At 33.5% G+C, this 16609-nt stretch overlaps 1 protein-coding gene across 1 annotated transcript in view; it reads left to right on the top strand.

Annotated features, from left to right (window-relative positions):
• SPPL2A_3 (Signal peptide peptidase-like 2A) overlaps positions 1-13836 on the top strand; it is a 29032-nt gene extending 15196 nt beyond the window's left edge. Inside the window, exons 6-12 of the mRNA XM_012938710.2 lie at positions 987-1086; positions 4400-4525; positions 5704-5788; positions 7709-7780; positions 9338-9575; positions 11759-11839; positions 13297-13836. Of these exons, the coding sequence (XP_012794164.1) occupies positions 987-1086; positions 4400-4525; positions 5704-5788; positions 7709-7780; positions 9338-9575; positions 11759-11839; positions 13297-13610 (1016 nt within the window). The 3' untranslated portion in view covers positions 13611-13836. The remainder of the gene's footprint in view (positions 1-986; positions 1087-4399; positions 4526-5703; positions 5789-7708; positions 7781-9337; positions 9576-11758; positions 11840-13296) is intronic.
• The last annotated feature ends 2773 nt before the right edge of the window (positions 13837-16609 follow it).

Raw genomic sequence — 16609 nt, 5'->3', positions numbered from 1 at the left:
TGGATCTTAACCAGGATATATATACTTTTCTTTGCTCAATTTGAATTATATCACTATCTTATTGTAACTCGATGTTGTTATCAGAATACTTGTATTCTATACAGTGTATTGCACTAAATTAAGTGGTGATTGGGTATGAATAATTTATTCTAATCTACTACCTAAGTCAGTAAATGTTCTCAATAAATTTAACATATTTATGTAAGTGTCGTGTGCTTATCACCAGTACCATTGGGTTGATGGCATATCATCACCAATAGTACTTCAGCGACATCGGATCTATCAACAACTCATGTATGTCGTCGACTTTTAGATGCTGTTTTTCATATTCGTAAACTAATACAGAGTGGAATACTACTCACTACAGTCGCTGTTTAATTAGCAGATGAATGTATTACATGGGTCACAGATGGCTTAAATTCATCATTCAATAACTCATTAGAATCGATCAAATACGTAAAGTTATCAGTGTGCTCAACTTCTTCGATTCCTAATATCAACCGAAATGTTATAACAGTCCAGTTTTGAAGCAGGATTTTTATATAGTAGATTCTTAACTGCATACAAAGGATCTTCTTACAGTGTTACTCAGTGGTAAGTGTAAGTCTTAATCGACCAGTTGATATACGTTTTAAAGAGTAAGCTCTTAAATTTTAGACAGAGAACGGAACTAGATAAAGATTAGTAGATATTGTGAGAGTTTGTTTGATATATTAGATTTCGATGCGTGCACATTATACTATGTTATCGTATTAACCGTAAATAATCAAATGATAAACATTTGTATCACTCAAAGATTATCTCATGCACAATATTCTTCACAAAAGAATGATATACTTACTAGATATTTTGTGAATGTACTGCGATTTTCATGGTTATTTTCATTTGGATGGCTTCTTATACAGATATTCTCTTTGAAAACTCTTGTCTTCAGCACTTTGCTTCATATTTTAATGAATGTTTTGCATAATTCTCCTTTCTTTTAGTATATCTCCTAATAGCACTGTTTGTACTGGTAGGCGCAAGTTCAATTTCGACATTCCTTACATTTGTTATCCAACGTATTGCTCCTGCAACAACCAAAACGTGAGTCTAATTTTAGTTTCTCTCAATATTCATTTGATGTGTTAATTATATATATATATATATATATATATATATATATATATATATATATATATATATATATAAACTGTGGAGGCCTGTTTGAATATCTGAGCTACCTGTTCCTACCATCTAAATATTTCAACAAGTTATCTGTATTGTTCGTTTTAAAACATTAATATGTCTATTATTCTCATTACCTATTCAGGAGCGTATATAAAATGTTTACAACCTATCGCTTTACAAAGTACTAAAAAATACAACCAGAGACATTGTGTATGGCAATGTGCATCGGAAAAAATGAACATTAATCAGATGTCGATTCCTGAACTGCTAACTTTCAACTGCCGATCGCTGATTGCAAAGGTGGACTATCTTCAATCACTATTAAGTGTAAACACATTTTTTCATTTCTGTGTAGTCACAATTCAAGAATCCTGGCTAAATGCTTTACACGACGATTGTTTAGTATCGCTAACTGGTTTCAATATTTATCATTAGAAACGATGAATCAATAAGAAAATGTGGCGGCGGTCTAGCCACATTCGTTAATGTGAACTGGTGCATGTTTCAAATTTTTAAAACGACTTTATCGACTGTTTAAATTTATGATGCCGTCCGAGGCACTTGAACAGATACAATTGTATTTATGTTACAAACATTTACGTAACTCCGGACCGCATATCATCTTCACTATCTGTTTTCGTTGACGAATTCACTGATATCTGCTTCAATGTTTCACTTTCAGTCATATGTAGTGATTTTAATCTATGTGATTGTAGTTTTCTTTCATCACCAAGTCACCAAAATGTAATCGATTTTCCCACTCGTTCGGATGTCCATACAGACTTAGTTTTCATTAATGATGCGGGAATATATGTGACTTTCAATCGTGTTCCGTTGTTTAGTTCTGATCATTGTGTTATTTGTGTTCTACCCAAAGTATATGGCAAACTTATAAAGAGTACATCCCAAATGCCGTGGTACGACCGAGGGTGGGGAGAGTCAGTTCTCCCTCTCGAAATACTCTCACATGGCCACGTGCATGCAACCACTACCAGGGAAGTCCTACTTACTACCTTCTCGCGGCACAAGTGTTGTCTACGAAGTTGAGAGGACGAAAAGCGAATGTCTGGCGCTTTAACCGGGTTAGTGGACACGGAGTATCCACCTAGGAGTGTTGGAAAACCCTGATTCCAAACCAATGGTGCACATGGGCTCCAGTATCCTGAAGGAACAAATGGCATATGAACCAATTATTGGTCACCGGCCAACATGGGACTGCATCTCCTTACGTCGCTCCACTGCCTTTTGGATCAGACTTTTAGGTCAAAGGCTCGGGGTGTGGCTCCTTAAGGAAACCATCTGCTTCGATTTGAGCGCCCGGGCAGTATCACAGCACACACACAAATCAAGTGATTTGTGTGGTGCATTTGTATTCGGTGTCCCTTTGTACCACTATTTGTGTGTTCAAATAAATAAATAAATACATCAGTCAAATAAAGGAAGTATCCAAAATCTGGAAAAAACATGTTTCGTACGACAAACTGGAAATTATTTACAAATGACTCACTGGGAAATACCTTTGATTTTGTCACTTGTAATCTTCAATTCTGCTTTATTGTTTGTTGTTCCGATGAAACTATTTTTGTAAGTTTTGATTGACTTACATCCCTACAACTAAAGCGATTACGAACGCAAACAGAAAGAATATACGAGGATAAAAATTCTGTCGAAGTTCGAAGCTAAATGATCTAATAAACCTAGAGATTAGACGTATGAACTTGATGTTTACTGAGAAACTCACATTTTTTAAAATCTCTTCAAGTATGCGGAAATTATTTAAAGAGCTTACAAGTGTGAGACGCACTAGTGACGATAACCAGCTGAATGTTTGCGACTAAAATAAATCTTTTTTACGTCAATCATCTGATTTCATGCTTCCTATATCCACAAGTCTGAAGAATAGTTGTGTTCCAATTTTCACTGAAAGTGATGTCCGAAAATGTCTCCAGTCACTTAACTCGTACCAATGTTTAGGAACTGACGAAATCCCAAACCTCCTTTTTAAGGAGTTGGTTGATGTTGCGTCGTCTGTCTACGAGCATCTTTAACGAATTTTTCTCAAATAATTTCATTATAATTGAATGATAATTATTTCTTACCTATAAATAACGTAACAATATTGAGTAAATTCAAATCGTGGTCACAATTAGAATTAAATTGTTCCCATTGGACAACCACTTAATAGATACTCCTAAAAAGTCCTTATACTAATTCATTGAAAATGCAAAGGGGTCTCTTGTGAATGAATTTGTTATAAAGCTTTATATATAAATGAGGTATCAATCCTATAAAGACATATAAACCATGAATAAATGTGATAATGTAACATAAAAGTTATATTACTAGATTATATAATGTGAATAATAACAATAAAAGTTTGTGTGTGCGCAAATAATAAGTTGTGCAAAATTAATAGGTTAATAATTCATTATTCTGTGAATAGAGTAAGATAATTAAAATGTTTTTATCACAATAATTGAAGGTTTTAGAGGGGTTAAATGAATTAACTCGATATTAGAAGCAATAGTGAGGAAAATCATAAGTATTTGAAAATTACTGAATGTGAGGGGGAGATACTCCCAAATACAAAACCAATGTAATGAAGATAACGATAAGTGTAGATTTTTGTGGCGGTGACAGGATTTACATAGGTAAAAAAAACGAACTGACCAGCAGAGTTTGACCATGCCGGGTGTGAGACAGTTAACCACCGGACACAATAGAAGATTGTCGTGCAATGTCATGGATTGATTGGAGTTATACATTAACACCGTTGGATGCTGGTTCAGTGGTCTAGAAGTTAAGCATTAGCGTGCTATACTTCCACGTTCGGGATCGTGGATGGATACTGTTGAGGAATCTCCTACTAGAACGAAACGGTCATCCAGGTGTCATTGAGTGGTCTAACATTGGTCGGTTCATGATTCCAGTGAAAACGGAAATTAAGTCTAAGGTATAATTCATTAATTTTGAAATTTAGGAGGGAGAATAGTGATTGATTAGCAAACTATTCTCATGCTTATTATTTGTACACTTATTACTTTTAATGAACTAAAAATGTAACTCTAACGTCATTAATATAAGCTGCTACTAATTTAATAATAAATCGAAACAATAAATATTTGGTGTTTCTTCACTGCAAAAGTTATTTCATTTTAGATCGAATGTCATTATAGCTTTGTGTAATACTTCATCGTATATTCCATTTTTCCCCTTCAATTTTATTTAGGATAACAATTAATGTAAAATGTTGTCGAGTTATTAGTCCCGGAAAAATATATATTCTTTCTCTAGTTACTTTCCCAATCGGTTTGGCAATAGCTACAACGTGGTTGGTATTTCGTAATAATGACATGTAAGCTTCAGTTTTATATGCCTTTGTTTTTAATCATCATGTACACGCATGTTCATAATGATCATTTACCATTCAATTTCATTGGTAAAATCCAAATATTTATGTATGACTATGACGTGGGGTCTATATACTATAATCTGTCATACATATGTTAGTAAGAGCAACAGTTTTTTTATACAAATGCTCAATAATTTATCTCCTCTCTAGATGTTATCTAATCCATTTGTAGTATACAAATAGAAGACCTGTTCAGTAGGTCGTATGGCGTAATTGGTGAATATTATAGAATTTTTTAGTCAAAATCTGAAAATGTTACAGATACTTCACATCTTTCTCAACTAAAAATTCTTACTTCAATACTATGCTGAGCTGATGCATGTCTTAACCCTAATAAATGAAGTGCGCCAATCGCTTTATCAAACAAACAGTTGTCTGACCAAGGTCCTTAACCTTCAGACCATTGAACTAGAATCAGGTGGTTTCCATATCTAAATTCAGTAAATTCGCAATCCTCAAGCTGTGTCAGGAATTCATCTTGCTGAGCAATCCCATAATAAGATGAAGTAACTGTTCAGTAATTCCTGGCGTTTATTGGTTTTTTAATCAAGGTAGGTCCGTAATATAAAGTATTAGGTTATTATTTAGTCGAACAGATTGTAGACATGTGTTTCATCACGGTAATCTAAAGGTAACACTTTCTGGGTGACGTTAAAATCTTGAGTTCATCAGGTGAAGTTGTTCTGTTATGAAGTTATCTCAACATTCATGATTTTATCCCCATTGTTTAGTAAGCTTTATGAAAATCTTGTGTATTAACAATTTTGTGATTAGGCGAGTAGTTTCGCTAGTTAAAGAAACCCTACTTTCCAATGTTTCTTTAAACTGCTTAGGTTTTTAAAATATATTCGATTAAATGCAATTCAATAATTATTTCATCGTATTCTACAAGATTATGTGTTTTGTGGAAGATATGAAATTGTTGGTTGTTGAAATTAGAATAAAAATCTGGTGTAATACCGATCTTTGAGATAGAACCTTGTGTATCATGCTATTTAATACATATAAAGATGCCATTATCACTATTTAAATGAACATTTTGTTTAAAAAGAAACATTTTTATCAAGTTCTACTCTGACATTATGATTCTCATTCATTACATTATTTGAATCTTTTATTAGAATTGGTTGGCCTTTGCAATCTGTTATCGGGATGTTTATAGTGACAGTGATTATTTCATCTGGGTTGATTATACCATCAGTCAAGGTAATCAAGGAGTATGTTTCTGATAAATTCTACCCCATTTCTTACTTGTTATATCTACTCGTCACATTTGGTACTTGGAATTTCACACCTCGAACTGACTTTTTTAAATAGAGACTGGAAACCAGAAAGCACTAGACAAATGCTTAGTTTCAATATAGGACTTCTCAAGAATGGTGATCTACAACTTTACTAGAAGTTAAACACTTAACTTTCAGATGTTTTGGGATAGTGCTTAACCTTCATACCACTGATTTTATCATCCATTGATCTACAGTTCTAACGTAATCGACTCGCGATATTGCGTTACTATCACTCGGTGCTATAGGTTGGCAACTCTCTCAATCCTGTCATTACTGAAATTTGTGGTATAAAACTTTAAATTCAGTAATCACCATAATACCCTATGATTACGCTTGATGTACTCAAAGTATATTTTCTATTTAGTGCACTGGTAAATTATAATTCCTACACAGCAGTCTTGTGATAGCTCATGTGATTCATATATATCGTTTATATTCTTTGACTAAATCTCGTTTTTGACAACGCGGTCGCGAAAGCGCTAAAATACAAAATTTATATGGGGCGCGTTTATTTCAAGCATCCATGTGTGACCAGGCAAACAAAGCGTGTAGTGATTATGGAAATCGGGTTTTGACCAAGATCGGTGACTTAGGTGGGACTCAGCTTTTGTAGTCAGTCAACACTTTGTAGATGCATAGATAAGTACTTACTTACACACACAAAGTTACAGAAAGATATATGGATGAAAGTGAATAATCAATAAGACCACGATTAACATGGTTAGGATGATAAAGAATGACGTGTTAGATACGTACTGTTTAAATCATCAATATCTGTTCAAAAGTCAGAATACCCTCATGCAGGTGTATAAAAGCCATTAAAGTCTATAGACATCTGTCTCTAGCAGAAATATCTTATGATTATGTCTCGATTACTTTTTAGTTGGTTGTATTTCTTTGTTGTCTGAATCCTCAATGGTTTTCCCCGTAAAATGCGTTGATCGTTTTTGTGTGTCTGTTTGTTCAAATGAAGCTCGGGTTTAGAGTTACCCATCATGTTTTACTTGTCATATTGATGAAAACTTCCTATGTTTTTGTATTGAGTTTGCGGTATGATAGTTTGGACCGCCTTACTTTATTCAGCGTTAGATTATTGATAACCTTGGACCTAAGTTTCATGTTATTTAGCATACATCAGTGAGGTACATCTACAATTTGGATGGGGATGATGCTATTTGTGGAATACAAGGCTTCACCAAAGTTGGAGACATTACTACTGAGATATCGAATATAAGGCATAGTTTTTCAAATCATACAAAAATTAAATTTCTGATCTATCTTTTATCGTCTTTTGAAAGGCAATTTCATTTATTTCAGTTTGCTGTTCTATCGGCTTATATGTTTGTGTCCGTATTACAGAGTATAGTCTACAATATATATTTTCACTTATGTATATAAGTATACTTTAATTGGAAATAATCAGTCCCCTTGAGAATTTTGGATAATGTAATAAGAAAATGAAGATTGTCAAAACTATATGACATATTAACGCAATACATTTCGAACAATCTGACCACATCTATATTTTTGTTAAGAACATTTATATATGATTAATAAACGATCAATTAGACAAACAAACAATATAAATCTCACCACTATGAATAGTAAATAAATATTACCAAGAATAGATTTACGACGAGTACAAGCTGTTTCTGAATGCATAAAAAGAGTTTGAATTTTTTCTCAACAAGTATGTATGTGATCAGATTGTTCATGATTTATTGCACTTATATATCACATAGTTCTTATCATCTTTGTCTGGTTATATTTCGGTTGACAACTTTGTAAAACATAATTTCGTGACTTCCTTATATTCTTTTTTTTCGTATTATCTCGTTAGGTTGGTACACTTTTGTTTACTGCATTTCTGATCTATGATATATTCTTCGTATTTATTACTCCCCTATTCATAGTAAGTTATTTATGTATTTCTAAACTAATTGGTATATTTTATAGTTATCATTTGATTTTGTCAAAAAAAGTATATTAATTTCTGATGTCTTTTTGTAACGTTAATAATAAGGCTACTAAAGATATTCACGAACCAACGTAAATAAGATGAGGTTTGCACCTAAGACTTGTAATGTATTTAAATCTTCTTTTACGCGTAGTTATTGGTCACCATCGTTGACAATTTTTTTTTAGTTTCAATTTGTTAGGAATTCATAAATGGTTTTTATTCCACTAATTTTTGCTTACGTATTTCTATCGTTCTTCATTGTCTTAATATTGTCTTCAGCATAGTCTGAATATTTGCATAAAACAAACACATCCAGTTAGATTTTCATAAACGATGAGGTTCTAATCTGAGATTTCAGCAAGTTTACGTAGAATTCTGTCCATTAAATGTTCATTTTGACTCTGTATTGAAAAGTTGATTTTCGGCTATCAGTTGACATGTGTCAGACATTTCACACCATCTATCGAGTTGAAAATATGTGAATGATCTCACTAACCTTTTTTAAAAGAAAATGATGATTACTGAGTTAAACAATACAGTTAAGTTCATTTTAGCATTAGCTTGATAACGATATAACAGATGAATGAAGATGTTTTCTCGCTTTCACGATGTATTACTGTAATATGATGATTCGACCGCTGACCGAGATTATGCTACTGTCAGATTGAATACGGCCAAAGCAAGGGCCTCATTCCTAAAATTGAAGAACATGTGGGACTCAAAATAACTGTCTGTCAACAAATATCAAAGTCAGAATCTTCAATGCTAACGTCAAGACAATCAGTTCTACTGTACGAAGCTGAGATGTGGATAACTACCACATCCATCATCAAAACAGTACAAGTATATTTATAAACAATCGTCTACCAGAGATAGTCAATGTTTGTTGACTGGATACCATCAGTAGCAGCCTAGTGTGGGAGAGAACAAACAGCTTCCAGCTGAGGAGGAAATTAGGAAAAGATGTTGGAAGTAGATAGGACACACATTGAGGAAACCATGAAACTGCATTACGAAGCAAACACTAACTTGTAATCCTGAAGGGAAATGAAAATGAAGAAGACCAAAACCACACTGCCTCGAGAATTAAAAGCAAACATGAATAAGATGAATAGCAACTGGAAAGGATTGCTCAGTGCAGAGTTGGATGAAGAATGCTGGTGAGCGGTCTATGGTCCTCCATGAGAGGTAACAGGCATAAGTATGTAAGCAAGATTGAATACTCGATCAATAGACCTTGCACGAACTGAATCGCATTATACGAGACACACGATTCATGACCAAAAATAGTCAGGGCATAGACAAGACAATACTTTATTTTAATGAATTGCAAGCAGTCACACTCAATGAGTTTAAAGTACAAATCAGTGGTAGGAAAGTAGATCGCACATTTAATAGTCAGTAATTTTTGTTTGTTTGTCCACTTTCAATGGTCAACCACATATAATTTCACTAAGCGCATATCAGACAACTTAAACTTCTTTTTAATCACTTGAATTTTTTCCGCAGTCAACTGCATCAACTAATGTTAGTCATTCCTCTGAGCATATCCAACTTAGTAGAACACGACGTTCAACTGCTCATAGTTTTATGGAAGCCGTAGCAACTGGTTCAGCCGGTAAAAGTGGAGAACTGATACCGTTATCATTTCGTCTACTTATCAATGAACATATAGAAGTAAATAAACACAATAACGCGACCATGCCATATGCTTCTCTCCTAGGATTCGGTGATGCTGTTATTCCCGGTAAAGTTGTCAATACATTCTTGTTTGTTTTCGCAAGTAAAATTTTATCTATCATTATAGGGAGTTTTTGACGATTGTTGAGTGCTATTGAGATCACTAACCGACCTAAGTTGGAGAACCATGGGAAACCAGGAAGCACTGGAAAACTGTTTCATTTTAGTAATGAGATTTTGTGACAGTGCTCATCCACTGCTCCATCGAGGATCGATTTTAAGATTTAGGTTTCAAGATGAGTGATCAACCTCCCGACTATTGGGTCGACATCCGATGGTTTACATGTGTGACTTCAAATAATTCTCAATAGTTCACAACTCTCTGCTATTGTCTTCGGTTGGTCACTTCACACCGAAGAAATATGAACTCCATTGATTTTATGGCTTCTCACTAGCGCCTCAGGAATTACCTCTCGAAATTAATCCCTCGTGAGCACGTGGGGTTTATGGAGATCGTAGAGTTTTATGTTTGTTTGTCTCATTTTTGTAAAGATTGTGATCTAATGAAAATGCTCTTTGGGTTTATTTTTACAATTCATAATCTACTATCTAAATGTACTGTCATTTGGTGCTTTCTTAGAGACTTCAGTTTCAAATATTGGACTTTATGTTAATTGGAATAAAGCAAATACAACAAACTTAGTGGATTAAGGGTGAATTCATTTGTTTCGTAGATCCTTGTCAGTTCCTTACGACCTCGAAACGATGACGACAATTTTCGTTATTCTACTAATCTTCAATAATGCACATAGATTGTCTAAAAATAATTATTGCTGCTATTTCTAGCTTTTAAGCAGCTGATGAGGATCTATGAAATAAACGAATTCACCTTATTCTAATACTCTTGTTGTTTCTACTTTAATAGAAGTTTGTCAATGGGAAAGTTTTCTTTCACTTTGTGTTATTCGTTAATGGTGTATATATTTGACATTTTTATTATTGTCTTATCGATTTGGTTGATTGAGTTGTTGAAGTTCACTGAAATTATGAACCGACCAATGTTAGATCACCATTGAAAATCTAGAAGCACTGGACAACCTTTTCTTACTAGTGTGGCACAAAATGGCTGTCCAATGCTTCCAGGTTCTCAATGGTGATCTATCATTGGTCGGTTCATAATTTCAATAAAATTCTTTTATCGATTTTCTTGATTGTGTAATTTTAAATGCAATGTTAATAGAATTAAGTAATCTCTCCAATGACTATGTAAGATATTTATTTCCGTGGTCTACAAAGGTATATTTAATGTTCACTTTATTTTAACCAGAAATTTCAGTCATTTTCTAATGAAGCTTCTGTGTGCTTGTTTAGCTTTTGTAATTGGTGCCTTTCATTTGATGCCCACAGATAACATTTTATCGCATCAAATGGATATATATGTATCGTGTTCTTGTTTCGTTAGAGTAGAGTTATTTGTTTCATAACTTTGCATCATAATTTGTATTAGGTTATTTGACAGTATTTAAGGAAGTCTGCAATTTACAAGTTAATAAGTTCGGTGATTGAAAGTAAACTAGCGAAAAATTCGAATTTAAGTTTCATACTGGTTGATATTTATTATAAAGTGAGATATCTGCAGCGCTAAGGGAACTGATACTCGAACCCGTTAGAATTGAACTATTTGAGCTATCACTAATCTCTTATAGGTTACTACTCAACGATCGATGTACGTAAACATCTCGGTCCTACGCAGAGATTTATATTTCCAAAATACTCATTTGGAAAGTGAAAAGTTTCTTTCTTTTGTAGATATGATAGAATCTCACAGCCGAATCATAAATGAACTTAGTGTCGATCTGCATTATTTTGAATTAACCTACCTTGAAACATATTCATTATTACAAAAATGTAAACATTCAAGTACTTCATCTTATTTACTTTATTGCATCATTTTACTTGCTGGACTCCGTATGTTTAAAAATAAATACATTTTAAATTAATAAGAAAAACAGCTAAAGACTACTTAAATTATATGACTTATATACTAGTCATATATGAGTTATACTTTTATGCTTCCTCATTGACTGTCACTGTTATGATCGTAAGTACAAATGAGTATTTATTCATAATACAAGAAACATATTAATTTCACGGTACAAAGATGACAGTCTGTTGTATATAATTCATTTTATGGTTACCAGTTGATCATTTTCTTACTTATTTTTTTTTCTCGAAAAAAACAATTTTCAGGAATATTTATTCAATTTCTGGCATTCTATGATGCATGTTGGCGTGCTCCGTACTATCGACACTTTTTAGGTGGAATTTTAGGTTGGTTTCTTTTATTAGAAAGAAATTATTTCCTTAAATCTATTTTTATGGTCAATTTAGTTTTTTTTTATGCGTAAAAAATACAGTAGAAATGAGAAACTATAACGTATCAGTGCTTTTACAGCAACTCTGTGTACCTATGATTATCATATTTGCTGTTCAAATGGTTTATAATTTTCTGAAATCACTTTCCTCGACTTTTTTGAGAAAGCTTTCAATTGTGTTTAAGTGTGCCGAATTATAAAAATAGAACGTAAAAACAATATTTTTGTCATAAGCAACCTACTTACGCCTGTCACCTCCCGTGGTGGAGCATAAGCTGTTCATCAGGAATCTCCATCGAACTTTGTCCTAAGCGATCCTTTCCAGTTGTTATCTATTCTTTTGATGTCTACTTCCAATATTGTGGAAGTTATTTAAGGCTTTCAATATTACTCGACCTTCAATACAGCACAATGACAGGATGTCTAATTTACTAACACTATCACGAATTTTTTTTATAGAATCTGGTTAGTATTCAAAATTAGGGAACTACATTATCATGTAATTGTTCAGTTGAGTCACATCCGATTGATTATTTGCCCCTCAATCCTTAAAAAAATTACCCAAAATAATATTTGAATATCCGATAATTAAAAATCTCCATTATTCTTCTTCCTATATACATTTGACCAAAAAATGCTTTCAGTAACAAGGGGCTTATACAAAGTGTCTAACTAAAAACGATGTTTAATATCAAAAATTGAAATATGGAGTTCGAAGTCATTTCTTTGTCACATATCTCACAAAATATGCCCGATATGTCATATTACTGTATACTTAATTCCTACTTTTAATTATCTTCTAAGTAATAATTTTTATTATATCACCGGGGTTTTTATGGTACTTGTGTACGTGATAATAAATTGTAAAACATTTTATATTTGCTAACATCATCGATACTCCACTCAATATATGTATTTAAAATTCCTTTTAGTTACACACACACACACACACACACACTCATACTGAAAACTATCGTATTCAGTTAAAACTTATGACCTTGAACTGACGGAAATGTTTACGTCTTTCTGTTTAAGTGGTGTGAGAGATCTACTAATATTTAGTTTAACTACTAGAAAGAAATATTTTGATAAAATGAATGTTTGTTTGCAATTATTAGTCATTTTATTTTGCAACATCCTACTAATCTTATCGTATTGTTGTTGAATGGTTGGGTAACAATGTATTTATCATAAATGGCCTTAATTGACTTATTTCCTCTATACATGTATGTAAATATTACCTTATATTTAAGCAAAGATCACATTAGAAACAATATTGTTTGCTGATAAGTTTTATTCCGAAGGAAAAAAACATTTGTTTGAAAAAATCTGAATAAGAGTTTATGTTTCTCGAAATCCAGTTCATTTGTTATTTCTTTATCAATTTATCATTGACTTTGGTTACTATTTTAGGTTACTCACTTGGTTTCATAGTTACCATCATTATGTTAAATGTTACTAATGTCAGTCAACCAGCTTTATTGTATCTATGTCCATTTACTCTTCTTGTAACCTTCATTGTTGTCATCGTTTGTGATGGTCTAAATGAATGGAAACTAATGTGGTCAGGCAGTTTGCCTACATTGGTCGATAATACAAATATGAATCCGATTGGCGATAGCGACCGGGTTAATCAACCAACTGGTTCTTTAGAAGTGAATAATCTATATTCAATTGAAAATAAATCGCTTAACCATTCAAAAACTCCACTAGTCCCTGAGCAATAATAATAATACTCAGTGATATAGTATTACTTATACCAAAAAAAGAAAAGGAACGTACTGTGGCTTTTATTTCTTTCTTATCTTTGTAAATGCTTATTTCCGTGATGACTTTGTGATTACATCCGCATTTTTATTTGTATTTGTGTATGTGCGTTTCAGACCTTTTATTCGTAATGCTATAAATGATAGTAATCACCATATCCTAGAAACTAGTTGATTCATTTGTTAAGATGTTGTGTAATTTTGATATTTTGTTTACCAGTGTAGCAGCTTCTGATTCTAGATATGGAAGCAAAAAATGTGGTTCCCGTGATAATCTGTTCGTTGGGTAACTGATTAAGGTTTCATAGCAGAAGCGGCACTGTTCACTCTCGTGATTATGGTTTCTTTTCAATGTCGTTTGTTTCGTATATTTACTCGTAGCTTTATTATGCAGTACTACATTGTTGTCCTGAATTCATAAATCTCAAACTTCGGGACTAGCTCTAATGACGGACTTAATTATGAGAACTGCAATCACTACTATTCTCGTTCTTGATTCGGTTGTAGACACGTAATCTCATTAACTTGATTTCCATTTCATATCATTTCTGCCAACATACATCTCTTGACAAGTTACAACAACAAGGGGTCTAATGATAACAAAAGAAGATAAGAAAGTTATTTAGAGACAAAGAAAAATCTATCTGCTTTACTCGTTGGTACCGGATCTTATTTTATTGACTGCACTGTAAGATATTTGGGAACTGGAAGCATCACAATGATAGCTGAAAGAAAATTACGATCCACATATTGTACCTCAATTATTCACTCAAACAAGGTATGGTCGCTTCTATTCTATCGAGAAGGGGAAACGAAGACTAATTGATGGCTGGGAACAAAAGACACTGATGTGTTTAGGATGTAATTTAAGACGATTAGTTCCTTTGTATGACTGATTGTTGCGACATAAGTGGAAGGGTTCTTTTTCGGAATTATGCTCTAATAACCCAGGACCTAGTAAAAAATATCTATCAACATAATGAGAGGTAGTTAGAAAAGATGTGTAGCTATGCAGCAAAGTAATGTTACTCTCCCTGATCTTAAGAAAAAATATTGGAAATGGAAGCTTTATAGCAGAGTACACAGGCTTTTGTACGTCACGGTTCATTATGAAGTCGCTTCAAAATGGCATACGAAGGACCTTTTAAAGTCCTGCATCTTAAGCTTTATTACTCTACCATCGACAAAAAGGGAACTAATTGTAACGTTAGCATTGACCGTCTTCAGGTCTCTTAATTGAAAGGAATCTTAATTTTCCTCCTGTACAATCAAACGATAGGAGCCTCACAATCACTATTCCTTCCCCGATATTCAGCAATCAAAACAAAACATTGCAGATATCTAAAAACCAGCCAAAAACAACGCGCTCTGGCAGAAGTGTAAGGTTTTCTGAATAATAGGACAACTACTACACGTAGGACATTAGATACCTTTTTGTTTTATCTCATTACTTCGCAACTTATCTGATTGTACTATATATATCATTGTATCAAACAATTACATCACAACGAAGATTGAATTATGAGTAACTTCTGGCAACTATTTATAGTCTCTTATTACATATATTGTTATTGTATAACTATGCAATAACCAGATTATGTTTATATATAAAGCTGTAGCAGTGGAGGTATACCCAAAATAAATAGTTTTGTATGTCTTCGACATTAATGCTGACCTCATTAGTTTTACTGGATACCCTAACTAGAGGCTCTCAGCCACATATCAACACTATATCAGGAGTTGGTACACCGTGCCCCATTACAAGACGTGATAGTACCAGCATGACATAACAAACAATGTAAATTTATTAAATTCTAGTATGCAGATTGTTATTCATTGTGAATAAGAAGTTCATCGATACTCTTCCATAAATCCTGGTGTTGAAGTTCATTAACTTAAGCAAATGAACTTAATGGCAAAATCAGTTTTCTCAATAATAACGAAATGATTATTAACTACCTCTCATATTCACAGAAAATAACTAGCCATGAAGAAACTAGACGTTGATGGTGTAGCGGTAAGTACACCTCTGAAATCAATAGTTTTGCAAGTCTTCAACATTTGGTGTTGACTGCATTAATTTTACTGGTCCCAAGTAGATGAAGGCTCTCTGTCCCGCATCCACATCAGATCACAAGCGGGAACGTCAGGCTACGTACCTCTTTTCAGCTACTAGCAAGCTTAGACCAATGTTCCTTCGACATATTGGACAACCTCTCAAACATATCTTCGAACTTTTTCATTCCTGTCTTCTGATATGATTGAGCTGACACACTTCAATTATAAAACTTACTGGCTTAGGTGTTACCACACTCCAAATTATTGTAGCATCCTTGTTAGTTGTGTCATCGATTTCAGCAAATAATAGTAGGCAGATGAATTAACTCAAATATGCTAACCACATGATGACAGGTTCGGCATCACAAGCATTCCGTTATACGAAAGTCAGGCTTACAAGTATATTTTGCCCAAATTTGAATTAGTTGCTCGTCACAACTCTCACCTCCTCCCTTATATGTCTAAAAGTTTCCGTCTCAAATGTGCGTTGCGTTTAAACTGACATAAGCTATTCCTTGCAATTTTCATTGCTTAAACACCTGAGTTTAGTCTTGTTACTGTCTGTCTTCTTATCGATCAATCATTTTTCGACCTGAAGAGATTCATCTCACACTCTAACACTCTGTTATTTCTTCTGTTAAACACGAAGGTTCATTTACGAAGTCATCCCCTAATCGGCCCACAAATTTTTGAACTCCTTTGAATCGTTTGAACTAACTAATGGGGTCAAACTTTTGTTAGGAATGCTATCCCATTTGCCATTATCGATAGTGTATCCCATGAAAGTGGGACGTGTGAATTAGTTAGTCTTCGCTTAAAATGCAAGGGACAAGAGCTGCTGATTGGTTTGGTCTATCGCAGTCCAAGCTGTGAGGCAAATGAGATCCTGTTAAGCAGTCTCA

Source organism: Schistosoma haematobium, chromosome 1, assembly GCF_000699445.3.
Source record: "Schistosoma haematobium chromosome 1, whole genome shotgun sequence".
NCBI lineage: Eukaryota > Metazoa > Platyhelminthes > Trematoda > Strigeidida > Schistosomatidae > Schistosoma > Schistosoma haematobium.
Note: the sequence above shows the minus strand (reverse complement) of the source record. Positions and strands in the feature narration are given on the sequence as shown.